Genomic DNA, 22,707 nt, shown 5'->3' on the forward strand with positions numbered 1-22,707 from the left:
TTGCGCGTCGTCACAGGGCACCGGGCTGGGCTGGGCTGGGCCGGGCCTCTCTGTTTGGCTGTGCAGGCAAAGATGTGCCGATCGGGCAGTCCAGCGCGCGACAGCAGCCCGTCCGCACGGCGTCGACAGGCCCAAGAGTCGGCAGGATCCGAAATGGGCGAAACACGTTGCTGCGGTGCCTTAGTGAGGGGGGGCGCGGGCAGCGGGCGTGGATAAGCTCGGGATGATGTGTTGTGTGGCAGGCAAGGCAAGGCGCTCGATGGGTTTGCGTTGCCGCTTGCGGGCGCCGAGCCTCCCCCCCTCGACACACGCGCCGCCGCCGCCGCCGCCGTCTCTCTCTCTGCCCGCCGTGGTTTTGCGCCGCCTTCTCACAACCACTCCCACTCCCACTACCACTGCACGCTCGTCACGTGCGCCGCCTACGCTATGCAGTCCGTCGGCCGGCGGGGCACGCGACATGGAATAAAAGGTTGTATTCTGCAGGCGGAATCGCCAGGTAGTAGTAGAAGTAAACGTCCATGTAGTAGTAGTAGAAGAAGAAGAAGAAGAAGTAGAAGAAGAAGAAGAAGAAGATGAAGAAGCAGCAGGAAGGATATGAAAATAAAGACGAAGAATATCATGATGCTGCTGCTGCTCAAGATGATGCCGAAGAAGTAACCCCCCTCCGCACCCCACAGCTGCATCAACGCTCAAGGACGGACAAGAAAGACCCTCTACTTTTTCCAGTACCGCACTCCGCGCCCTGTAAAGGGCTTGTGGACAAGGGCATCCTGCGCACGGAAAAGAAGAACTTTCTCCTGTTCGACATGGCCACACATCCCGTCGCCGACGGCGGGGCCAAGGAGGAGATTCGACGCCGGGTGCGCAACGTCCTGACGAACCGCACCGTGGTCCTGCCCGGCAGCCAATTCCTGCCCGAAGAGTTGGAGTTTAGGGTTCTGCGGACAATTACCATGGTCTGTGCTGCTTATGCTGCCAATGTGCTGGAGAATGCGTTGACGACGTTGGGGCATGAGGCGCGGGAACGGGCCTTTGCCCAGGTGGACGAGCTGCTGGCCGAGTACTCGCAGTGGCCGTTTGCAAAGCGGCAGGGCGGGTCACAGGGCATAGGAGCCAACCTGGGGCAGCTCGTGACGGACGAGGTCAATGGGTCCAAGGACAAGGAGCTTCAGCTCGAGGTGAGTCGGTGTGGCATGGGTGCGTGGGTGTCCCCGGGACTAACAATGGCACTACAGGTGGTTGCCGCATGCTTGAGCGTCTTTACTCGGCTCGACTCACTACTGTGAGGGGGGGGGGGGCATGATGCACATGGCACGACTAGCGGTCTCATTGCGCTGCAGGTAGGCGCAGGCCCCCCCTAGCAGCAGCGAGACGGCGCGCTCGCCACAGCGGGCGTTGGTATATCAGGAGCATGTGACCGGTAGACTTTAGTCGTTCGCGCACTTGCTTCAGCTGGTAGCCAATCTTCATCAGGTTCCATGTCTCGCCTGCGCGCTCAAGTCAGTGCCTGTCTGCAAGGCAGCCGTCGTGGTGGCGTGCGCTGCCAAACATACCGCTCATGAGGTCGATCCACGAGTTGACGCTCATCTTCTCGCTCGACTTCATCATCTTGAGCGCCTCGTCCAGCAGCACCTCTCCAGTCAACGTGTCATCAATCACCTCAATCACCCGGTCTGCGAGCGGAAACCGTCGCCGCGACGAGTCCTTTTGCATGCTCACGCGGCCTCGGAACGCCAATTCTATGACGATGCATCCTCGTAGCGCATACGAAATGTTGTCGTTCCAAAAGGAGAGGTATCCCTATTCGCGTGCATCAGCCTGCTGCCTGCCCTCCACCTGGGCCTGCACACACACACCTGCTTGTCCTTGAGGCCCATGAGGATAATCTCCTCCATCAGCGTCAGCTTGGGCTGCTTGCTTCTTTCCACATTCTCGCTAATGTCGCGCGGGTCGAAGGCGATCTTGTGCCCGTTCTCGGAGCTCTCGTACGACGTTTCGGGCGTGCGGTCGTCGTTGCGCTTGGGTGCTGGCGAGCCGACCCGGGTGCTCTCGTCCTCGCCGTTGCCCGTGGCGCCACCGCCGCCTCCTCTCCGCCGTGTCAGACCAGAGCTCGAAGCCATGGGGTGTGGTTGTGGGACGAGTGGGGTGTCAGGTGGAAATTATGGGTGATGCTCCTCGACGGACGCAGGGATGCCGACGCTTGGGCAGCGCATGCGCGGTGTCGGCTTTTGCGGGACTTTCGGTGAGGGACGTGAGGTGCAAAAGTCGCCGGCCACTGCGATATAAGAGTACGAAAAAGGGGCGTATCGCAGGGCGCTTGTGCACGTCGTGGGATGGGGTGGGTTCTCGTGTCACGGCTACCAGAGGACAGGGTGCTCCATCTCCCAATGTGCCAAGAATAGTTACGGCACGCCGTAATACCAAAGTATATCGGCCCTCGCCCGCACCACAACACTCAAAACATGTGGAGGTGGATACCGTCAATTCTATCAGAAGTACACGCTGCCGACCCCGGCGACTGTTTTTACAACGAGGCATATACATAGCAATACCGGCACAACCGACAACCCAGTCCACGTCCTTCCTCCCCGACTCAGTACCCAGGCTTTGGATATCATCTAGTGCGCTATCCCCCACGTTAGCATTGGCCCATGCCATGTGCAACCATGCTTGCGACTCACCATCGGGCTGGGCAAGAATGTACTCGACTGCCTGCTTGACTGTGATATCATCAGTATTGCCCAATCCGCCAACCAGCCGCCCAGACACATACCGCTGTGGATAGCATCGGCCTCCTTGTCGGGAATCTCAATGCTGAACTCCTGCGCTGCTGTCAGCTTCGCCTTTCGCATGCTGCCCGCATTGCGACGAACCTCCTCAATTGCCATGACTACTTCTACGGTATCCAGACTGTCAAGACCAAGGTCGTTGTGGAAGTGGGACTCGGCGTTGAGCTGTTGCACACATAAGTCTTTTGCCCTGCGAAATACTTTTGCAATGTGGGGAATCTACCTTGGAGGCGTCGGTGACCTGCCGCTGCGTTAGTCACGGCCAAAAATTCGAGCGCATAACCATTACCTTGTCGAAGTTCTTCAAAAGGTCCATTATCCTGCCAGTGACCTCATCGCGCGACAGACCAGCGCTTGCGGCGTAGCATCGTACAGCCTGGAAGTATACGGAGGGGGTGGTTTGCTTGGGCTGGACGAAGGAGCTGCGCGCAGCGGGGCGAGCCATTGCGGCCTGGCATCGTGGTGCGGCGCGGACAGCGGACCTTGCGGACCTGAGGAGTGCTGTGCGGAACATGTTGAGCAATTTCAAGAGTACCGTTGGCGAGATAGCGAAGTCGGTGGCGGGTGGTGATGTTGATGCTCGACTAGAGTTTGGAACTTCAGACTAAAGTTACATTACGTTAGTCAGCCGTCACGCTGCGTTTAGCACGAGCAAACGAGCAACACCTCCCAGAAACGGCAAAACAGCAGCAGTAGTAGTAGTAGTAGTAAGAATCGGCTTGAGAAGCGATATCTGCTCCAAGACGGAATCCAAACAATGACCGGTGCAAATATCTGAGCCCAAAGGTTGCCTTGCGCCCGTTGTTGCCGTCATTGTGGCTCTTGGCCAATCGCAGCTTCGGCGTTACAAGCGACAACCTCGAGTTTCCGAGCTTGACGACCACCTCCGCAATCGACAGCAACACCCGGCTCGCCCGCGACCTCATCACGCTCACAATGGCCAGCGCAAAGCCATTGACCATGTTGGCCCGCAGCCGCCCAGCCGCGACGCTGCTGCGATCACCACAGTTCGCGTCCGGACGTCTCCCCTCGCCCGCCACCGTCGCCTTCTTCTCGACTACCCTCGCCCGTGCCGCCACCCCAGCCGGACCACCGCCTCCAGGCTTCCGGTTACCAAAGCCTAAGAAGTGGGATGAAGGTGAAGGTGCATTGGACCGCGCCGGCAAGTACTTCTTGCTCCTGGAGATGTTCCGCGGCATGTATGTGTCGCTGGAGCAGTTTTTCCGACCACCGTAAGTGGCCTTGTAATTGCGAGCTACGAGGCTTGCTGGTGCCCTCTGTGACTGTCAAATCTGACGCCTCTGAAGATACACCATCTTCTACCCCTTTGAAAAGGGCCCCATTTCACCCCGCTTCCGAGGCGAGCACGCTCTGCGACGGTACCCCACGGGCGAGGAGCGCTGCATTGCTTGCAAGCTCTGCGAGGCCATCTGCCCTGCGCAGGCCATCACAATCGAGGCTGAGGAGCGTATGGACGGCAGCAGGAGGACCACGCGCTACGACATTGATATGACAAAGTGCATCTACTGCGGTCTCTGCCAGGAGAGTTGCCCCGTTGATGCCATTGTCGAAGGTTTGTTTTCCACAGATTAATGATCCGGGAATGATTCTGATGAAACCCAGGCCCTAACGCTGAGTACGCTACGGAGACGCGTGAGGAGCTTCTGTACAACAAGGAGAAGCTGTTGGCAAACGGAGACAAGTGGGAGCCTGAGATTGCCGCGGCTGCTCGCGCGGATGCGCCTTACAGATAAGGGGGAGTTGAGCACTGTGACATCGCTGTATATATCCGAAGGGCGGCTTCCTCTGACACACATATAAGAGTCGGGTTTCTTTTGTCAATGCATCAGTACAATCAGAGGGTCGCCTTCACATATGCGATGATTCAATCACAGGCCTTTCCCGTAGAGGGCCCCAAAGAGTAAACGCACCAGTACTTTTTTTTAACACCATTTGATTTTCCATTTTCTGACGTTCAAAGAGCGATGGCATGCTGAGAGCACAACAAGTTCTTGGCAGAAAGCATCGTAATATTCAAGGCCGTGTACTACAAGAAATGGTATCAAACGCCAGATGCTCTCCCAAATAATACGCATGCTACCGTCCACCCACCTTTTTTTTGTATTTGGACACCTCCACCTGTGACCATCGATCGTACATACACACGCCTATCTCGCTTTGAAAGTGCCCTCAAAGCCTGGCCGCTTGACCTTTTTGCCAGGCTTCTTCACCTTCTTTTTACCCTTCTGGCCCTTTTCTTCCTTCCGCTTTTTGATGTTTTCTTCACGCTTCTTTTGCTTCGCCGCCTTGCTTTGCTCGACGTTGGTGATCCTTTCTTTCCACTCCTGCTTACTCTTGTCCTTTTGTTTTTGCTGACGCTTGAGACTCTTCTTCAGAAGACCAACATCGTCAAATACCTTTTCGCCCTGCGCCCTCTTCTTGGCGGCGAGCCACATCTCCTTCTCTTGGATATCCTTACGCTTCTCCTCATCAAGAGCATTGATGCGGGCTTGCTTCTTCTGCGCGGCCTCAAGTGCTGTCTTGGCGTCCGACTTGCCCTTCTTCTTCCTTGACTGCAAGAACCCAGAGAGGTTTGATTCAAGATGTTGTCCATCCCATGCTACGTTGCCAAAGTTGAAATTGCGTTCCGTTTCTGGTGACCGGGCTGGGAAGACGGACGGGGAGCCTGAGCCGCCTCTTATGCGCGCCAGTTGCTCTTCTGCTTGCCGGCGGGCCTCATCATCCTTCGCTTCCTGACGAAGGGCCTTCTTGGCAGCCTTGCGCTCAGCTTCCTTCTTTCGCCGCGATTCAATTAGTTCTGCCCGATTCCGGGCAGGCCGTCCGTCTGGACCGTCAGCCTTGCGCGCCGCGCGCATGGCTTCCAGCTTTGCATTTAACCGAGCTCTGAAGTTCTCATGGGTTTGCGGGTCGATTGTGTAGGGCTTCTTGGCTTTCTTCTCCGACGTCTCTTGAGTGGATTGAGGTATCGACGAGGCTGATGAAGTAGCCGACGCGACGGAAGCTGTAGAGGAATTGGAATTGGCAGTAGTGGAGGGAGCGGTGGACTGACCCTCTTCGACGAGACCGCTGACGTCTAGAGCTTCGATGTGGTCGTCTGGGTGTTCGAGCTCATCGGCAGCATCGTCGTCCTCTTCGGCATCGTCCGCATCTTCGTCCTTGTTGGATTCTTCGGCGGCGGTGAGGCCCTGGAACGAAGTCTGCTGTGCCTTTTTGGCTTCTAGCTTTTGTTTGTTCTTCTCTTGCTTTTCCTTCCTCTTCTCTCTCCGTTTCTCTGCTTTGGCCGCCGCTTTGGCCTCGGATTTCGACAGAGCTCGTGTTTCAGTGGCCTCGTCGTCCTCGTCGGCCTCGGGCTCAGTAGGCTGCGTCTTCTGCTTCTTTGCCTTGCTCTTGATTCCCTCGAGGGGCTTCTCTTTTACAATGTCCATGTCGAGATCGGACGACTCGGCCTCGGACACCTCAGTGTCGGCCTCGCCCTCCAACTCACGTTTCCGCTTCAGCGCGTTCTCATCCATGACGTCTTTGGCGCTCTTGTGGGAGGCGGGATCCAGCTTTGCACGCTTGGCGGCCTGTCGTTCTTCGAGCGTCTGCTTTTTGCCTCTCTTTTGCCATTGCGTCTGCAGACATTATGTCAGCATGGAGCGGGGGCGCAGGGGCGAGAAGATGCGTACACTGGTGATACTCTCGTCCTTGCCATAGTATTCCTTTGCGGGGATCAAGGACATGAGGCCCTCAAAGGCCCGCGCGTGGCTCTTCAATCGCTCCTGGAGCTTGCAGTTAGCGACGACGACGACGGGCAGGCATCTTTCCCGCCACGCACCTCGAGATTGTCTCCCATCTTGTGTCGACTGGGCGCGCCCGCTGGTTCTCCTGGTGTTGTGGGCGAGGCTCAGCAAAAGTAACGGGCGTTGAGGAGGCGGGGCGAGCGTGTCGTGTGCGGGCCGCGAAAATCGAGGTCGGTATGCATCAACGCCAAGATTTCGCAGACACTTTCAGCGCTAGGACCCTTGGTTTGAAGAGCCAATAGACGGCCCCAGACTCGGCCTAGCCCAAAGCAGCATGGCGTTCTTGCAGCTGCGGCGTCGTGCCACCACAAGCATGAATGTGAGCCTCATTTGCCTCCAGACGATGCGCGTCAGCTCGATGCCGCTTGTCTTTCGCCCCGCGCAGCAATAGGCCAGCACCACGCACTTGGTGTACACGATACATAAAGCGGGTGGGGACGCGTACGCTCAGCCACGCGCACACAAGCACAAACCTCGACGTGGGTTGCTTGTTATATAGCCCAGGCAACGCCCGCCACGACCACAACAACAGTCGTGCCAACTAGGCCACCGTCGCACCCTTTGTCCCGCCGCCATCCGTGTCCTCCTCTCTCCTCTCTCGCTGTAATGGCTGCGCCCGCCATCGAGGCCAAGTCACTTTCTTCACTTACTGCTCTTGCCTTCAACCCACCCACTTACCCCAGGAACCCGACGCACCAGTGGCATGAACCGTTAGTGCTGTATATCGCCCGTGTTCCTGGGAGTAGAGGTACGGCCGTCAAATCCTCCCTATCAAGCTCGCCCTGACATGCCCAGATGTTTTCCTGTCACCTATGAAACCGCGCGAGAAGGTAGTGACTGCAGAAGACATCCAGAGCTCACTATATTATGTCCATGTCAACCAGCCAGAGGACGCCTATCTTGTCGATCCTCCCGACCCCAAAGGTCCCGATGCCGCGAACCAAAATCCAGCATCCTCTAATATTGCTTCTGCCCCGCTAGTTCAACGGAAAGCCGTACCAGGAACTGCTACCGCTGCTCCCACGCGAAAACCCGTACCTGGCACCCTAGCTCCTGTCAATAATTTCCCCAGCAGCTACAACGTCAATGCAGGGAAATTTCCGCAAAGGCCTGGAACGCTTGCACCAGATTGCAATAACCCGCGACACTCCTTCGATTCAAGCCAGTATCAAGAAGAAAATCAAAGACCACCACTGCCACCCCGGCGGCGATCAGAAAACCAACCACGTGAGACTCCATCACTCACCCTCATCCGACGAGATCCAGCATCTGGCGCCCAATGGAATGTTGCCCGCATCGAGGATCCCCCCGTGCCAGAGATTTCATCTTCAGTTCTGAAAGACTCTGGTAGCAAAAAGCGATTAGGGGCGCCAATGTACGTCCAGGTATTCAATCCAGGATACTCCAAATTTCTCTATTCCGACGGTCCAGAAAAGCCTACTCTGATAAGTCGAGATAGCGGCTGTTCTGTTCCGTCACAATATAGGGAACATGTCGAGACGCCGGAGTCGCAAGCGGATCGCCAGATGAGGAATGAGAGCATATTCCGGCGACGCATCTGGTTGGAAGGATCACAGCACTCGGGAAATGCCTTTGGGCATAGGAAAAACAATTCTTATGGCTCCAATGCTGCTGGCAGGCATGTTGGACAACCAGATAGGTTTTCTGTGGACGTACGCCCTTCGCCTTCGCCGTCCTTTTCGACACAAGAGGACCAACCCTACGGAAGTATCCAAGTATCCGACCGGCACACAAGTTTTCGCGGCTATGTCTTCACAAGCCCATGGAATGGACGCTGCGAGTTTGTCACCGGCGTAGGTGGAGGGTCATTAAAGGTAGCCAAATCTACATTTGCTTTTGTCTGTCAAAAATACTAATATTTATACCAGTGTCGCCACATCATCCCAGGCCTTCAAGGAACTGTGCCTATGAGTTCGAATTTGAGTGAGCTAAGATTCAACCTTCCAAGTGGTCCGAAAAGATCTGCGGCTAGGGTTGTGGAAGGATCTAAGCGCTCCTCCCTCTTCCGTCGTGGTATACATGGTCGGAACAGCTCAGCATTTACAATCGAGGCAGATGAGAACAACGAAGACCGCCTGGATCTCTCACTTGGACAAGAGTCTGCAGGAGGAGGTATGGGTGGCAAGCAAGCAAAACTAGGAAAGCTTATCTTAGAGGACGAGGGCCTAAAGATGATGGATCTTTTGGTCGCAGCAAATATGGCTCTATGGTGGAGGGCATATGAGAAGACCAACACCGATTCGAGATCCAGAACCGACAGCATGGATCTGTAGTCTCTGCCATGTCGGATTTCGAGCTTCACAGTCATGGGATGAGATTTGAAAGGGTTGAACTGTTTCGCGGACAAAATTGACGACACTGTAAGAACAGTCGTTATACTGGAAGACTCAACTGAGATGGCTATGTCAGCCATTCACAACCACCATCATTTGGCGTATGCAAGTGGTATGTTGGAGTATAAGATGGGCAGTTTACGGAGGCCGTTTAGTCCTTGTTGCATTGTATGACTATTGCGTATTGTCATTCGCTAGGAACCAATTGCTTGTAGTAGTTTGGATGGAGTTGAATTGGTCATATTCAGATTACCTTTCTAGGCCGCATATTACTCACTTTCACACGTAACATCTGTTATCTTTACACTCGTACTCTTGCAATTACATGACCCGCCCGAATACCCTGTAAACCATGTGTTGTTCACATAAGCGGCAGGGATCAAGCAGGCTCATGCCTGGCAGGACGGCTGGACCAAGCTGAGATGCATGAGAGCCCTGTTTGGCAGTTGAAACCTTCATGCTTATGACATAATGCACCGGGTTAAAACCGCCCGGCATCGGCATGGCGATTGAGTGATTGCATATAGTAATATCGACATGGTGCTAGGTACAAGATGAAGAAGAATGCTGGAAACCCGGAAACCTTGGTAGCCCCACAATAAGATGCATCGTGGCTTTGCAACGAACACCCTGAAATCGGGCTTGGTTGCGCATTTAGATGTGTTTGCTGTCAAAAATATATGCATGTAGTTTATGCCTAACGTTATTATTAGCATTCACGCTTCCAAGCGTACGCTCTTATGCACATGATTGGTTGGTATAGGCCGGGGGCTGGCGAGGCTGAGCCCGCCCATATTCTTAGTGCCTTCTTCGAGAAAAAACAAGGTATACGTCTTGTTTTCTGTAGCCGTACATTTCCGCCGGACTTGGCACAAGTAAATGCCGTTTACTTGGTGACGTCTTCTGCGCTGGGGTTGTTTAAATCTGCTGCTGACGGTCCGGAGTTCCAGCGTCCCCCTTACTGGGAATTTGTAATCGCCGAGGCTTTGGATGTTGCAATGCCCGAGAAGGTTTATCAGATAGCATGGGCTGCTGGTCTGAGTATATGTATCCTCACTGTCTGTCTAGGTTGTGAAAGCATGGTAGCGAGGACCGTCAAGGACATGCCTAGCAGCAATAGTCATAATAAGTTACGTAAATATGGAAATGGTCGTGTGAGCGGGAGGCCACGGCTACCTTACGTCAGTACGGCTCTAAAATTGTCTGTATGGACTTTCTAGCCTTTTGAACAGCATATTATTGTCTTTGTCAGAAGCCCTTGTCCCTAGAGTGTTGGGGCAGTCACAGTGTAGTAGAAATAAAAAGTTGGGGCCCTGAATTCTGAGTACAATCCCGGAGAAGTCACCTCGGGGAATATTGTGTCTATCTCATGGCAATTGCCTGTTGATGGCTCATGTCTATTGGCAGATCAATTTCAAAATGCTGCATATTGAGAAACATATGAAGCAAGAGGGGCTAAACAGTCTTACCATAGATCTGGCTGTTTTTCAATTTTCACTCCAATACGCGAAAGTAGCAATTACACACAATAATGGAACTTCTCGGTGCTTTGACAAGGTTGGGGTAGTGCGATTCCAGCATGTATGTTTTAACATGTACCAGGAGGAATTTCTTACTGCAGATTGAGCAGATGAAAGCTTAGTTCATGGTTCGTGTAACCATACATATGTGATGCACTAGGTAGAAGGTGGTTCTTCGTACCTGTCTCTTCATGCAATGTTCAATGTCCCTCCCATTTCACATGTTGCTCTTTCCTTCTCATTTGTTTGCACGAACACTCGTTAGAAGGCAACCATGACGCTCTGCCCAAAAAGAAAAATACAATTTAAGATACCATCTGCGCTGTCCACCTTTCATCCACTCACCAACCTCCACCACAACCCGATTCAAGCAACACCTAGCTCCCAGCAGCATACTTTGACCTTCCCTTAGCTCCTCTCACCTATCAGCTTACCACACTCGGTACTTGCTGGCCGCATTACCAGCTTACTATGCTTTCGGCTCCTTGCAGATTTTACGACTTGGGCGTTATGCTTGTAACTGGGCTGATGCTCGCCCCCATGGCCACGGCGACCATACCGGCTATGCAAGACTTCGCTGACCTAAGGACCGTCATCAATGCGGCAGCAAGTGCCATCGGGGACCCTAACAATTCCAACCGCGGCTTTGGCTTCAATTGGCCTGGTAGCAGTAATCAGATGGGTACTGCAGATCTCGTGAACAACATCACCAGCACCATCTTGAGAGGAAAGTTTCAGCTTGACACAAACAAGGTACATTCTTACCTTCAGTTTGTTCTGTATGAACTTGGAGTTGACACTAGCGACTATAGGCCGCGTGGCTCACTCCAGCTACATCCGTCAATGTCCCTCCTGCCATCAACAGCACAGCACCTCCAACTCAAGCCACGCCCACACTCCCTTTGACTGCAAGCCTAGTTGCCCCAACCGTCATCCCTACCGCAACACTCAAGCCGGAAAACCTGACGGTCGATCTTACAACGCCGTACATTGACTATGTCCAAGCGATTCCTAACCTTAGCAGCAGCCTGACGGCGCTTGGGCGTGAATTCCACCGCGAGATGAATGCACCCGTCAACGAAGCCATTGCAGGTCTCCAAGAAAGCCTCACGACACTACAAACGGCGATGCTGGACGCCAATCTCATCAATGCCCAGGCTGTCATACGTACCATCCGAGCGAGCAGTAGCCTGGAAAGTTCGCAAACAGCATGGGGCCGCTCTCTCAATCTCCCAGGGGGCGGGAGCGACGATGCTAGTGCTGAGCGCCGGGAAACATGGCCACGGCCAATGACACGCAGAGCGGAAGCAAAGAGACCGCCACCCAAAGATGGAAAGTTCTACACTCACCAAGAACTTTGGGATTGGGTTATGTCAAGACGCTGGGCATCGACGGAAAGCAAAACCGCTTTACACGCTGGTGCAAGTGTGCAATTGAAGGGTCATCAAGCACCTGTTGCTGTGGCACGAGTGGCCCGGCGCTTTGTTGTCTGAGCGCAGCAGCTCCTCGTCTTGTGTTCACGAACCTTATTTCTCTTACTTCTTTACGTACGGGTAGTTACACTGAATAGCTCTTGTCTCCGCATACAAATCAAACATGCCTCAAGCCCTTTCCCTAGCTTTACTGGAAAAAGAAAGATGTGTGCATAGTGAAGCATCAACGACGAACTAATCCCACAATGTGACGAAGCTCCGATTGCGATATAAACAAAAACTAATCAGCCAAGCTAAACTAATAAGATGGAGTTGAGCTGGGGCAAAGAACGGGATATCTTCAAAGACACCAACCAACCAAACAGCACAATTCATAACAATTGCAACGCATACGTGTGCGAAAGGAGATGTCCACCCACCCACCCGACCCATCTAACCTGCTATCCATCTGATGTACTATCTGAAAGATGAAGCGCTAGAAAGTGAAAAGTAAAGTAAAGTAAAGTAAAGTAAAGAAGCGTAGTGTTAGCGAGAATAAATAGCATACACGACCCCGCTCCCTAGGTGTAGCAGTGTGTGAGAACAACAAAATAAAGAAATAAGAAATAAAAATAGGTAAAAAACGCATAACTTCATAAACGCGGAGTTCTTCAAACACATGTACGTAGCTCTCTGTCTCTCTCTCTCTTACTCATATCTCCCCCCCCCCCAATACTTCTTCCTCTTACCTGTCCCTATCGCTGATCACCTTGATTCCCAGTCTGGCATTCCTTGTTCTTTTTTCTCTCTCTCGTATCTGCTATCTCTTGTACGTTTGTTTGTATCTTTTCCTCTATCCCTTTCCCTTCCCTTGTCTCTCTCTCTCTCTCTCGTATCTTCTTCTTCTTCTTCTTCTTCTTCTTCTTCTCTTTCTCTTCCCCTCCCTCCCTGTCTATCCGCAAACTTTGCGTCCACAAAACTAGAAGAAGAAGAAGAAGAAGAAGAAGAAGAAGAAGAAGAAGAAGATGCATGCATGCGAGTGTGTGTATGCGCATGTGTTGTGTGTGTGTGTGTGTGTGTGTGTGTGTGTCTCTCTCTCTCTCGCTCTTTAAACCAAGACCCATTCACTTCCTCTCTTGATGAATTTATCCAGCATGAGCGTCACATCCGAGAGGACGAAGCGGCAAATGTAGAAGCCGAAGAACTCTGCGGCATGGCGAGTCGAGAGCTCGAGGCCCACGTGCGTGGGCGACGAGTGCTTGAGGCCTGGGTCTTCGACTTGGCGCGCGATTTGATCTAGAAAAGTAGTTTGTCGTGTCAGTGAAACAGGCACGTACACATATTGATACAGGCCAAGAAGAAGAAAAAACTCACCCAATATCTGAACCGAATCAAACAATCGCGCCAATGATTCCATGTATCCAGCATTGGGACCTTCAAAAGCCACGCTCGAAAAGTCTCGCTTGGCGAAACGTATGCTGGACAAACTCGTCATGGGAAGCGTAGACATGACCAAAGTATCCTTGGGTACTTCGCTACTCTTGCCGGTACCAGCCAGGCCAGCGAGATTGACACCAGAGTTCTTGGAGCGCAGCTTGCGAAACGACGCCAGGTATGATTTACCTTGGGCCACTGCGCCCCTGGGCACATAGTCTTGGCTACCCGTTTGCCCCTTGCCAAAGCCGTCTGCGGACGATGCGCCTTCGCCTACGGTAGTTGCATCTTTGAAGAGGTTGGAGACTGTATGTACGCCGACTTCATTGCCAAGTTTCTTGGCCAATTGGCTCTGGACCTGGTCGAGCACAAGTTCCAACGATTGCATCTCTTCTAGCACAGCATCCGCGTCGTTTGTGTCTACAATAGCCAGCTTCTGCAGGGCTGCTGTGAGCATGTCGCAATTGGAAATCTTGTCTTCAATGTTCTTCAGCTTGACGCCCTTTACACGCCAGACATCCCGCGGAATAAAAAGCTTGGTTGACAGGTATCCTCCGCGGGGATGCGCAATTGTTTGATAGAAGCACCGCATCAGCCAAAATGGCCTCAACAGATACGAGTCGGGACATGGCTCTAGCGGAATGGGCGCATTTGCAACTGATGGACTTGGCGATCCTGGTGAAAAAGGTGAATGGATATCGCTCTCGAACAGATGCAATCCGCCGCTCGGTAGTCCGTCAATGTTAAATGTGGGTAGGCTAGGCGTTGGAAGAGGCAGCCCAGCATTGCTGGCTTTCCGCCCACTTATCGAAAAGGTGGTGCTGAGTGGCGTTCCCACGGATCCATCCGAGCCATCCGGGCTAGACATTGACAAATTCCGCTGCTTCAGGCTAAGTGAAGACTTGTTTTTTCTGATTCCCAAGGTTGGGGTTTTCCCGGTCTTTGGGGAACCTGGCACGAGACCAGGCTCATTAGCGAGGCCATGTGGTGCTGGCGACAGGGCGGGACCAGTATCCGCGGGGCTGTAGAGTGTAGGTTGTGGTGATGGGGCGGCGAGGCCCGTCTGTTGGACCGAATGCGGCAGTGCAGGAAGTTTAAATGTGGCGTCTAGTGAAGGTTTGCTTGTGTTGAAGGATGGCGCCGCTGATTTGGGCGGAGCGTGAAGATCAATAGACGCATCTTTAGTTGGTACCACCGGCTTCTCCGTGTGCGGCGCGGGCGGGACGTGAGGCACAGACGTCTCGATCTTGAGCGATTTCGCATTTTGCCCGGACAATCTGCGGCTCCGTACCGAAGCAGCTTCCTTGGTAGCGGTATTGGGTCGTGGCGTAACCTCTGCTGTGTCGGCCGTGTGCGGTGCCTGTGACTCGAGAACCGGGGGCAACGCAGGCAGCGCGCCAGAGGGGGCAGGGACCGGGGGCGGCGAGTGTGAGGGCGGCGGCTTGGATGACGGGTGTGTCACTTCTGTGACGGTTGAGAGCGACGTTCCGCCCGTCGTCCTGTGCGACGACACGGAGCTGTTGTACGTACTTCCAGAAAAATTGCTCGAGTCCGACTGCCGTGGCAACGCCGACTTTGTTTGCAAGTCAAAATCGAACCCATCCAGCATGTACTCTCTTGTCATTTCGTCCAATAGCCTTTCCTCCTCTTCCGCCTCCTCGTTCAAAGTAATTTCGGCACTCTCGCGGACATGGGGTAGCGCCTCGTTCCGGATTTGAGTTTCTTTGTAACGAAATTTGGCCGCGGCAATGGCCTCCTCCCGCTCTGCCTCGCGCACGCGCTCCTTTGCCAATTCCACGTTCCGCAGCTTGGTTGCAATCACGTCGGCCGGCGTCGAGAGGTCGTCATCATAAGGTTCGTAGCCATCGTCATAGGCCGCTTCAACGGCTGCGTCGAGTGCAGCATCAAACTCTGCCTCGGTCTCTCCGCTTGGATTTCGTAGGTGCTTCCGGCGCGGTCCCCCGGGGGACATGGAATGTACCGAAGAAGAGCATGATGATCCTCCCGACTCGTCTATGGTGTCCAGCCACGATGTCGACTCATTGCTATGGACGCGCTGGTGGTGGGATTGTACCGGCGGCTGCGGTTGTAGTAATCGGCTTGACTCCTCTGGTCTAGAAGCGGCGTTGCTGTCGAATAGAGGAGATTTGGACCGCCTTGGTGAGAGGGGTGGGGGCATGTAAGTGCGGTCCATTGCCGAGTCGGCGGAAGACCGTCCGACAGCTGCGGAGGGTGCCAACCGCCCCGGCGGTGGTTGTAAACTGAATTGTGAGCTTTGAAGGCCTCTCTGTACATCTCGGATGGCCGTCGAAATGACCGACTCGCGGGAGCCTTCGTAGTCTTTGCGCAGCGGCAATTGTTGGTGTTGCGAGGGGGGGTATTCGGCCTCACCCGCCGACGGGGTTTCGTACACGGAGCGATCGTTTACAATTCGCGAAACAGACGCGGTTTGCACGACTACAGGCTCCTCGTCCTCGTCCTCGTCTTCTTCGAGCAGAAGCATTGAGCGGTGTTCGTCCAGCGATTCCCCGCTCATGGGACGAGCAGGCAATGACTTACCACTGCCATGGGTATAGGCAGGATCCAGCCGGCGGAGCTCTTCTATTCGATTTGTGTATGTTACTCGCTGCGCCTGTTAGCATCTGCAAAGGAGACACAACTCTCTCTCTCTCTCTCTCTCTCTCTCTCGCTAAGCGCCGTGTTGCGAACAATGGGAGGTTGCGTGTGTGACTTACAATAGCGTCCAACTTGCGCCTATCCTCTTCTTGGGAGCTTCGGATCATGACCTGCTGGAGGAGCTTGCAGGCATCCTCGTACGCCTCCATGGCGCCCTCGAAATTTTGGGCATTGTCGAGCAGGACGGCCGTGTTTGCCTTTTGCAGCGCCCGTGACAACATTGTCTTCTTGTCCTTCTCCCTCTTCTCGCGAGTGCGGGGAGGGGTGCCCTGGTAGGGATCGTCAAGCCTAGTGCTGGTATTGCTCTCGGTTCGATGATGATCCCTGCTCGGGCTCGTAGCGTGAGTTCTGCTGGCGCTTCGAGAGTGGTCTTTGCTCAGCGTCCGCGAGTGCCGCCGCGAGGAAATATGTCTGCTATGGCTGGCCGAGTGCGAAGGTTTATGCGCAGAGTCTCGCGGTGTGGCGACGGTAGTAGTAGTAGTAGTGGTGTTGGTGGTAATAGGGGTGGTGGTGCCCGGGGGTCGTTGTACGGTCGAGGGCCGACCTGGGCCCGAGGTGGAGTCGCGTCTTGGGTCCGTCTCGTTGAGTATGGCAGGCGACGCGAGGGGCGATTTCCCCAGGACTTTGTCGACTCTGGTGCGCGAGGGCGGGCGTTGTATGGGGAGCGGCTGGGGGGTAGCAGGCTTGACGCTGAAGTAGTCGCGCGGCGGGGGTACCGACTGCAGGTTCGGGGCAAAGATGCTGGATGCAGAGGGCGAGTTTGTGGCGGAGCTGCTGGTTGGGGTATTGGGGTCGTAGACTGTCGAAGGGAGGAGCACGGGCGGGAGCGATGGCAGCTTGGGGGGTGCCGTCACGGACTGCGGGGGCTCGTAGGCGGGCGAGCGTGGCCTGGGGCGGCGGGGACTGGCCGTGGGCGAGCGGCTGGGGGTGGTGTGCGGCTTGGTGGAGCGCGAGGGCGGCGAGGAGTGGATGCGTGCGGGCGAAGATGGGTGTGGTACAGCTCCATTGGCGGCGCCGGTCGAGGCAAAGCTTAGCTTGCGCGAGAAGCTTGGGTGGTGCTGATGGTGGTGGCGCCTCTCGTGGTCGTGGTGCGAGGCCGTCGTGGATTGAGACCAGCGATTGAGGACAGCGACGTCGGTCACGGGCGGGATGCCATCTGCAGCGCCGTTGGCCGCGCTCGAACGTCGTCGGGAGGCCGCCGGGGGCGGTGTGGCTCGCGTGTGGGGTTTGGGCGAAGAATGCAGGAGCGCGCTGGCGTCCTTGAGCGAGGCCGACCGCTTGACTGTGGCGACCGACGACGATGACATGGAGGCACTGCGCGACGAGCGGCGGGCGGGCGTGGCAGGGCCGTCTGCCGCTGCCCGCGTTGCTATGCCGGTGCGTGTTGCTGGGTCTGATGCTCCTCCCGGTCCTCGTCCTTTGTCCTCATCTCCCCCTCCTCCTCTTGCAGCAGCAGCAGCGGCCGTGGGCGTGGTCTGGATGTTCATGCTGGAGAGTCGACAGGGAGGCTGCGTGTCTCAGGCCGAGCCAGCGGTTAATGCAGAGCGGATGCAGGCATGGTTGCCGAAGCAGGAACGCGCTCAGGCGGCGGCGGGCGGCGGACGGCGGGGGGGTGTTGAGCAGGCGGACTGGGGTGAGGTGGCGGCGGCGGTGGTGGTGGTGGTGGTGATAGCAGTAGCAGTAGCAGCAGCAGTAGTGGTGGTGGTGGTGATGATGATGACGGTGGAGGTGGAAGTGGAAGTGGAAGTGGAGTTGGTGGAGTTGGTAGTGGAGCAGGTGGTGGTGCACAGATGGCGGGCGTCTTTGGGGGGGGGAGTCGTGAGGCGTCGTGTCGTGTCTTGTCTTCGTGTGTGTGTCTGTCGTCCAGACCCCTACAGGTAGAGAGGCAGAGACGAATGTGGAGCGACGAGGGACGGCAACATGGCGCCAAGTCGTATCCGTACAGCTATCAGGGGTCCCGTTCTAAACCGAGCTTAGACGACGCCTTCTGGGGGGGAGGGGGGGAGCGAACAGGGCACAGCTGGACAGGGGGCACGAAGGGGGGGGATGGGATAGCCTATGGGCCTTTGTGGGCGAGGGCTAGAGGCTGACTGCCCACTGTGGCCCTCGTCACCCCTCGCCCTGGTCGGCGTGCCATGGCAGCATGATCCATGGCCACAGGAACGCCCCGACGCCCGATGCCAGACAGCCCAGACGCCCGACGACGGCGACGAACTACAACCAAGTGCAAACATAAGCGCGCGGGAACGAGGGGGAGGCGAGCGAGGCGTCGACAGGAACAGGCAAAAAAAAAAAAAAAAAAACCATGTAGGGGCCGCAACGCGTATGTGTGCTGGGTGCGTAAAATGAGATGCGGCGCGTCATCGAATCGGGGGATTTGATTTTCGCATTCCGCTCGTCTTGCTCGCTCTTATTAGCTTTTGGGAGCAATTAGGCGCGTGAACTAGCCTGGTTGGCTAGTTGGCTAGTTGCAGTCGGGGTTGTGAGTAAGTAAAGTGTGTGTGTGTGTGTGTTCTCCGTGGAGCCAGTGTGCTTCTGTGCTTCTAGAAAACATGGCGCTGTCATGTCATGGTCGGTGGTGATACTACATGCTGCTACCGTCGTATGCAGGTGTACAGCTATACTTGCTGGGGGGGGGGGCAGATTTCAGGGTCTGGTCTCGGCAGAGCTTCTCATGCGCCTCCCGGCCATGTGCGCGCGTGTAATGTAAGCCCAGGCACAGGCACATCGCCAGCACGCGCGAGCGAGAAAGCCAGAAAAAAAAAAGAAAAAAAAAGCCAACACTAAGTCAATTCCCCCTATCCAGCCAATTGCCATGTCCTCTCCGCTTTCCCATGTATACGTGTGTGTGTGCATGTGCATGTGCATGTATGTGTGCATGTGCATGTGCATGTATGTGTGCATGTGTCTGAATCTGTTACACCCACACCCACATCCATCCATCCATCCATCCATACACACCCACCAACGGTAAACCTGCTACACCCCGCCAGCCAGCCGTCAGCCCAAAATAACACCCCCTTCCCCCCTTCACATCCATGTCCGGCTGGTACCCCCCCGCCGTTTGGCAGTAGTAGCAGCAGCAGTAGCAGCAAGCAGCAACTGTCCGTAATACTGTCTTCGTATCAGCCCCGTAAAAGCGAGCCATACTAATAATGTGTGCTCCCCCCCCTGCTGTACGCACGAGAAAAAAAACTGCCGACAACGCCCGCCCGCCCGCCCGCCCGCGCGCCCCCCCCTCTTGGTTGTCTGTCTGTCTGTCTCCCCACGTTCTTCGCCGATAAGACGGCATGTTCCACCACCGTTTGTTGTTTGCGTCGCGTATTGCGATAATGGTTCGATACTGACACATGCAAACTGACCATCTCACTCACCTTTCCTTCTTTCCCTTCCATCTCTCTCGCGCTCTCTCTCCTTTCTGTCTCTCCGAGTATCTCGCAATCCCCCCCCCCCCCATACACACTCCTTGGCTTTCCCTTTCCCTTTTCCCTTTTCCCTTTTCCCTTTTCCCTTTTCCACTCCCCTCCACCTTACCCCCCCTTCTCCGGCTTCTTCTTTTCCCCACGACGACCCACGCTTCACAAACGAAAAAGAAAAGAAAAGAAAGCACCCTGCAACAAAAAAACAAAGCATTCCATTCCCCATGCGGGGATGCATGCATTTCGTCTTTTCTTCTTCTTCTTCTACTACTACTTCTACGTCTTCACACACACACACACACACACCACCAACCCTGACATGCATGCCTCTCCATGCAAACCCCCCCGTGTCTTCTTCCATGGCCATCCCTACCTATATCCTTACCCACCACCACAAGCTCTTTTATGCACCACCGTTATTCCCACCCCCATGCCCCATGCCCCTGCCTACTCCCCCTCCACACTACATACACCTAGTCCTGCCAAACACCCGCCTACGCTAACACTTGCCGCCTCGACTTTCTACACTCGCCAAGTCCTCAATTCATTCGTTCATTCATTCGCCCCATTCATTCATTACCTGCTGACCTGCCTCGAGCCATGTATGCTACCGCCCTCAATGCAAATCTCCCATGATATCCTCGTCGGCATCCAAGCTGTCGTCCCATGCCATGTCCATAGCATCACCATTATTACCCTGCCGCTTGTTCAGCCGTTTCTGGTTCTCAATGTACTCCTTGGTCAGCGTCATGCGGTAGTCTGCATCCTTGACCTGCTCCGCCAGCCGGTTCGTTCGAAGCGTTTGCCCAAACAACGCCTGTTGCTGCTGCTTCTCGCTCTTGCCCAGAGGCCCCTGCCTGGGGTCCAGGTAGAAACGCAGCACCATCCCTCCGCCTGACTTGTCCTTCTCCTCCAACCGCGCGTTAAGCTGCCCATCCTTGATCAAGCCCTCGATATATCGTGCCATTTCGTCCCTCGTGACCCCCAGGTGTGAGGCAATGTTAGAGACTGGCATCGCCGAGTACGTTCGCGACAGCCGCGAAACATAGGCCCTCGTCTGGCTGTTGATGAGCTCGCTAACCAGTCCCGCGTTGCCGTCCTGCATACTTGGTCAGCGCTTTCTGAAACTTAACACTGCACCGTTTCAAGTCTTGTTTCATCGTCTTACCTCTGCCCAAATCTCGGTGCCAGCTTGCGCCTGTGCCTTCAACTTGGACATGTTGTCCAGCTCTTCGTACGCCTCTGCCAACGCCTCGTACGCCTTGCATGCCGCCTTGATATTCTTCATCGCTGTCGCATTCGCCGTCCGTGGTATATTCCCCATCTGTCCGTGTGAGCTGGCGCTTGCCTGTCTCCTCGCCTACAAAACGTACCTTTCCCCCGACTAAACAGCTCAGCAGAACCCACTTTTTGTAAGCCTCCAGCATGAGACCGTTGGCTGTGTTGGCCGACGGAACAACCAGCACGTGCTCGACAAAGTGTTTCGCCTTCTTGAACTGACGTAGGCCCAGATACGCCATGGCCCCCAAAACATAGTACTCTTGAATATCGGCCAGCCCTACCCTATCCGTGTGGCCAGAGTTCTGGTGAATGTACTCGCCGCTGCTCGCAACATCTGCACATGGCACAGAGTACTCCAGTCCCTCGCGAACTGCACTTGGAATCTTGGCGGGAAGCGTGTGGATGTAGTTGTCCAGGATGGGTTCGGCGGCGGCGTACGATCGCGTCTCCAGACACAGGTGGATGAAGCTGACATGGACTGAGGTAAAAGTGCCCGTCGTAGGATCAAGCCGAGTCATAGCCGACCGCATTGGCGCAATAGCGAGGCTCGGCTGCCAAAGTGTTAGCACCGTGGCCCCGTGTCGTGTGAGGCCACATCAAACATACTGATCCACACCCGCGTGCAATCTCCTCTGTGTATTCCACCAGGTTCTTCCACTCTTTCCCGACATAGCGCAGCTGTATAGGATCGGCAGTCTCCAAGAACAACACCAGCTGGTTCCATAGCGTGCCGCCGGGCTGCAGCGTCTCGGATGCGTTCTTCTTCTCAACCAGGGCGGCGATGCGGTTCCGGAGAGCAAAGGCGTACGCTATTGAGTTTACGGCGGGGTTGAGAATCTATAGCGTTAGCAGGCCTCAGAGGAGCGCTCGCAAGCATACCCACTACAAGCACATCCTGTTCTGTATCCGCGCCCTTCAACCAATGTGGTGCTGAGACGTTGGACAATTGCGCCACAAAGCTGCGGGCTTTGGCGTCGTAGTCGCGCCTCTTCTCGACCTCGGGACTGTCTGGCTGAAACGACAGTAACAGGCTGTTTAGTTCGGCCGACATGGTCGCGTCTGGGTGTTGTGGTGTTGTGGTCGAGCAAGCAGATCAAGCGGCGGGCGGCGATGATGTGGGGTGGATGGTTGCTCTACCTACCCCAAATGTTGTGCTCGGGGTGCAGGAGATTGCCTTGGGCGGTTGCGAGCTTTCACCAGCTGCAGACCTCCACGCAACAGGCAAGTGATATGGCAAAAGAAGAAACGACAGTGGAGCAATCGTATAGCGCCCAGGTAGAAGCCGGAGGTGTTGGAGCTCCCCGCAACCGCAAGGCACCCACCTGCATGCACGGACGCAAGCACCACCACCTGTGGCGGTGCACTTATTATTGTTCCATTAGAGTCTAGTGAGCTCGAGGCTATGTAAGACTTTGGCCGAGGCCGTTCTAACTAGATTTATTTACAAATACGAGTTTGTGCTTGAAGTGTGTCTGTGGTGCTTCGGCCTTTGTCTAGGTAAGCGATAGCTATCGCTTACTAGACGCCTAGTGCTAAAGAGCATTTTGATAACAGAAAGAGATGTTAGAAAGCAAAGCAATCCTCCAGCGGGCTCTTTTAGGGATAAAAAGAAAAAGTTTCGACTTAGGTAGTTTTAATGAGTAACTCTCTCGTTCATTTTTAATGAGTCTTCATCTCAAGTTTTAGTGAGTAACTCTCTCGTTTCGACTTAGTGCCCAGCGAGTAGCAGCTGTCTTGGCGTTTCGACTTGGTGCTTCTACAGAGGTAACCAGTCTCTGTATCAGCGTTTGGATTTGGTGCCACAGTAGGCGAAGACTGTCTCGGCGTTTCGACTTATTTTGCTATTACAGACCAGAAAACTGTTATAGCGTTTTTGAATTTTGTGCCACAGTAGGCAAAGACTGTCCTGGCGGTTGGATATGGTGCCACAGCGGGATCAGGCTGTCTCGGCGTTTAGATATAGGATTTTTGATTTTTGTTGTTTATTTGGTGTTTTTAATTGTTTTTGGTTTCGTTTGG

At 54.8% G+C, this 22,707-nt stretch overlaps 10 protein-coding genes across 10 annotated transcripts; 5 read left to right on the forward strand and 5 right to left on the reverse strand.

The window, feature by feature from the left end:
* Positions 1-746: 746 nt before the first annotated feature.
* SETTUDRAFT_54128 (uncharacterized protein) lies at positions 747-1,286 on the forward strand (the record flags this gene model as incomplete). Its single annotated transcript, XM_008028917.2, has 2 exons — positions 747-1,178; positions 1,236-1,286. Coding segments are annotated over 2 exons (483 nt in total), but the record flags the coding sequence as incomplete, so codon positions are not given.
* Positions 1,287-1,428: 142 nt separating this feature from the next.
* SETTUDRAFT_50404 (uncharacterized protein) lies at positions 1,429-1,985 on the reverse strand (the record flags this gene model as incomplete). Its single annotated transcript, XM_008028915.1, has 3 exons — positions 1,429-1,487; positions 1,554-1,800; positions 1,857-1,985. Coding segments are annotated over 3 exons (435 nt in total), but the record flags the coding sequence as incomplete, so codon positions are not given.
* Positions 1,986-2,453: 468 nt separating this feature from the next.
* SETTUDRAFT_163664 (uncharacterized protein) lies at positions 2,454-3,347 on the reverse strand. The gene is made up of 6 exons (XM_008029188.1): positions 3,079-3,347; positions 3,013-3,030; positions 2,874-2,954; positions 2,774-2,822; positions 2,682-2,720; positions 2,454-2,626 (listed from the first exon to the last, which is right to left on the reverse strand). The coding sequence occupies exons 1-6, from the start codon at positions 3,301-3,303 to the stop codon at positions 2,619-2,621; spliced, it is 420 nt and encodes a 139-aa protein (XP_008027379.1). The 5' UTR covers positions 3,304-3,347; the 3' UTR covers positions 2,454-2,618.
* A 356-nt stretch (positions 3,348-3,703) lies between these two features.
* On the forward strand, positions 3,704-4,888 carry SETTUDRAFT_163665 (uncharacterized protein). Its single transcript, XM_008029189.1, has 3 exons — positions 3,704-4,021; positions 4,097-4,362; positions 4,413-4,888. The coding sequence occupies exons 1-3, from the start codon at positions 3,726-3,728 to the stop codon at positions 4,541-4,543; spliced, it is 693 nt and encodes a 230-aa protein (XP_008027380.1). The 5' UTR covers positions 3,704-3,725; the 3' UTR covers positions 4,544-4,888.
* Positions 4,889-4,912: 24 nt separating this feature from the next.
* On the reverse strand, positions 4,913-6,724 carry SETTUDRAFT_136984 (uncharacterized protein). The gene is made up of 3 exons (XM_008029190.1): positions 6,628-6,724; positions 6,479-6,571; positions 4,913-6,424 (listed from the first exon to the last, which is right to left on the reverse strand). The coding sequence occupies exons 1-3, from the start codon at positions 6,643-6,645 to the stop codon at positions 4,958-4,960; spliced, it is 1,578 nt and encodes a 525-aa protein (XP_008027381.1). The 5' UTR covers positions 6,646-6,724; the 3' UTR covers positions 4,913-4,957.
* A 259-nt stretch (positions 6,725-6,983) lies between these two features.
* SETTUDRAFT_163667 (uncharacterized protein) lies at positions 6,984-9,200 on the forward strand. The gene is made up of 3 exons (XM_008029191.1): positions 6,984-7,340; positions 7,388-8,427; positions 8,482-9,200. The coding sequence occupies exons 1-3, from the start codon at positions 7,199-7,201 to the stop codon at positions 8,884-8,886; spliced, it is 1,587 nt and encodes a 528-aa protein (XP_008027382.1). The 5' UTR covers positions 6,984-7,198; the 3' UTR covers positions 8,887-9,200.
* Positions 9,201-9,686: 486 nt separating this feature from the next.
* On the forward strand, positions 9,687-10,166 carry SETTUDRAFT_32093 (uncharacterized protein; the record flags this gene model as incomplete). The annotated part of the gene is made up of 1 exon (XM_008028809.1): positions 9,687-10,166. The coding sequence occupies one exon, from the start codon at positions 9,687-9,689 to the stop codon at positions 10,164-10,166; it is 480 nt and encodes a 159-aa protein (XP_008027000.1).
* An 840-nt stretch (positions 10,167-11,006) lies between these two features.
* Positions 11,007-11,959, forward strand: SETTUDRAFT_20369 (uncharacterized protein; the record flags this gene model as incomplete). Its single annotated transcript, XM_008028697.1, has 2 exons — positions 11,007-11,219; positions 11,279-11,959. 2 exons carry the CDS (start codon positions 11,007-11,009, stop codon positions 11,957-11,959), a joined length of 894 nt encoding a protein of 297 aa, XP_008026888.1.
* A 979-nt stretch (positions 11,960-12,938) lies between these two features.
* On the reverse strand, positions 12,939-17,663 carry SETTUDRAFT_117184 (uncharacterized protein). The gene is made up of 4 exons (XM_008029192.1): positions 17,618-17,663; positions 16,048-17,345; positions 13,253-15,938; positions 12,939-13,174 (listed from the first exon to the last, which is right to left on the reverse strand). Exons 2-4 carry the CDS (start codon positions 17,293-17,295, stop codon positions 12,987-12,989), a joined length of 4,122 nt encoding a protein of 1,373 aa, XP_008027383.1. The 5' UTR covers positions 17,296-17,345; positions 17,618-17,663; the 3' UTR covers positions 12,939-12,986.
* A 2,096-nt stretch (positions 17,664-19,759) lies between these two features.
* On the reverse strand, positions 19,760-21,796 carry SETTUDRAFT_163668 (uncharacterized protein). Its single transcript, XM_008029193.1, has 5 exons — positions 21,572-21,796; positions 21,295-21,525; positions 20,781-21,239; positions 20,576-20,731; positions 19,760-20,506 (listed from the first exon to the last, which is right to left on the reverse strand). Exons 1-5 carry the CDS (start codon positions 21,737-21,739, stop codon positions 20,024-20,026), a joined length of 1,497 nt encoding a protein of 498 aa, XP_008027384.1. The 5' UTR covers positions 21,740-21,796; the 3' UTR covers positions 19,760-20,023.
* Positions 21,797-22,707: the final 911 nt, after the last annotated feature.

The sequence above is a fragment of the Exserohilum turcica genome, assembly GCF_000359705.1.
Source record: "Exserohilum turcica Et28A unplaced genomic scaffold SETTUscaffold_3, whole genome shotgun sequence".
Classification (NCBI taxonomy): Eukaryota; Fungi; Ascomycota; class Dothideomycetes; order Pleosporales; family Pleosporaceae; genus Exserohilum; species Exserohilum turcicum.

Excerpts from the sequence above, each read along its gene's own strand:
- SETTUDRAFT_163667 (XM_008029191.1), top strand. The coding sequence starts at position 7,199 with ATGGCTGCGCCCGCCATCGAGGCCAAGTCACTTTCTTCACTTACTGCT. Across the intron at positions 7,341-7,387 it reads CCGTGTTCCTGGGAGTAGAG|ATGTTTTCCTGTCACCTATG; the intron begins GTACGGCCGTCA and ends TGACATGCCCAG. Across the intron at positions 8,428-8,481 it reads TAGGTGGAGGGTCATTAAAG|TGTCGCCACATCATCCCAGG; the intron begins GTAGCCAAATCT and ends TATTTATACCAG.
- SETTUDRAFT_163664 (XM_008029188.1), bottom strand. The coding sequence starts at position 3,303 with ATGTTCCGCACAGCACTCCTCAGGTCCGCAAGGTCCGCTGTCCGCGCC. Across the intron at positions 2,823-2,873 it reads TAGTCATGGCAATTGAGGAG|GAGTTCAGCATTGAGATTCC; the intron begins GTTCGTCGCAAT and ends ACAGCAGCGCAG. Across the intron at positions 2,721-2,773 it reads GGCCGATGCTATCCACAGCG|TCAAGCAGGCAGTCGAGTAC; the intron begins GTATGTGTCTGG and ends ATGATATCACAG.
- SETTUDRAFT_117184 (XM_008029192.1), bottom strand. The coding sequence starts at position 17,295 with ATGTCATCGTCGTCGGTCGCCACAGTCAAGCGGTCGGCCTCGCTCAAG. Across the intron at positions 15,939-16,047 it reads GGCGCAAGTTGGACGCTATT|CGAGTAACATACACAAATCG; the intron begins GTAAGTCACACA and ends TAACAGGCGCAG. Across the intron at positions 13,175-13,252 it reads TGATTCGGTTCAGATATTGG|ATCAAATCGCGCGCCAAGTC; the intron begins GTGAGTTTTTTC and ends CTACTTTTCTAG.
- SETTUDRAFT_163668 (XM_008029193.1), bottom strand. The coding sequence starts at position 21,739 with ATGTCGGCCGAACTAAACAGCCTGTTACTGTCGTTTCAGCCAGACAGT. Across the intron at positions 21,526-21,571 it reads CAGAACAGGATGTGCTTGTA|ATTCTCAACCCCGCCGTAAA; the intron begins GTGGGTATGCTT and ends CTAACGCTATAG. Across the intron at positions 20,732-20,780 it reads GCTGTTTAGTCGGGGGAAAG|ATGGGGAATATACCACGGAC; the intron begins GTACGTTTTGTA and ends TCACACGGACAG.
- SETTUDRAFT_136984 (XM_008029190.1), bottom strand. Across the intron at positions 6,425-6,478 it reads AGGACGAGAGTATCACCAGT|ACGCAATGGCAAAAGAGAGG; the intron begins GTACGCATCTTC and ends TAATGTCTGCAG.
- SETTUDRAFT_163665 (XM_008029189.1), top strand. The coding sequence starts at position 3,726 with ATGGCCAGCGCAAAGCCATTGACCATGTTGGCCCGCAGCCGCCCAGCC. Across the intron at positions 4,022-4,096 it reads GAGCAGTTTTTCCGACCACC|ATACACCATCTTCTACCCCT; the intron begins GTAAGTGGCCTT and ends ACGCCTCTGAAG. Across the intron at positions 4,363-4,412 it reads CGTTGATGCCATTGTCGAAG|GCCCTAACGCTGAGTACGCT; the intron begins GTTTGTTTTCCA and ends GATGAAACCCAG.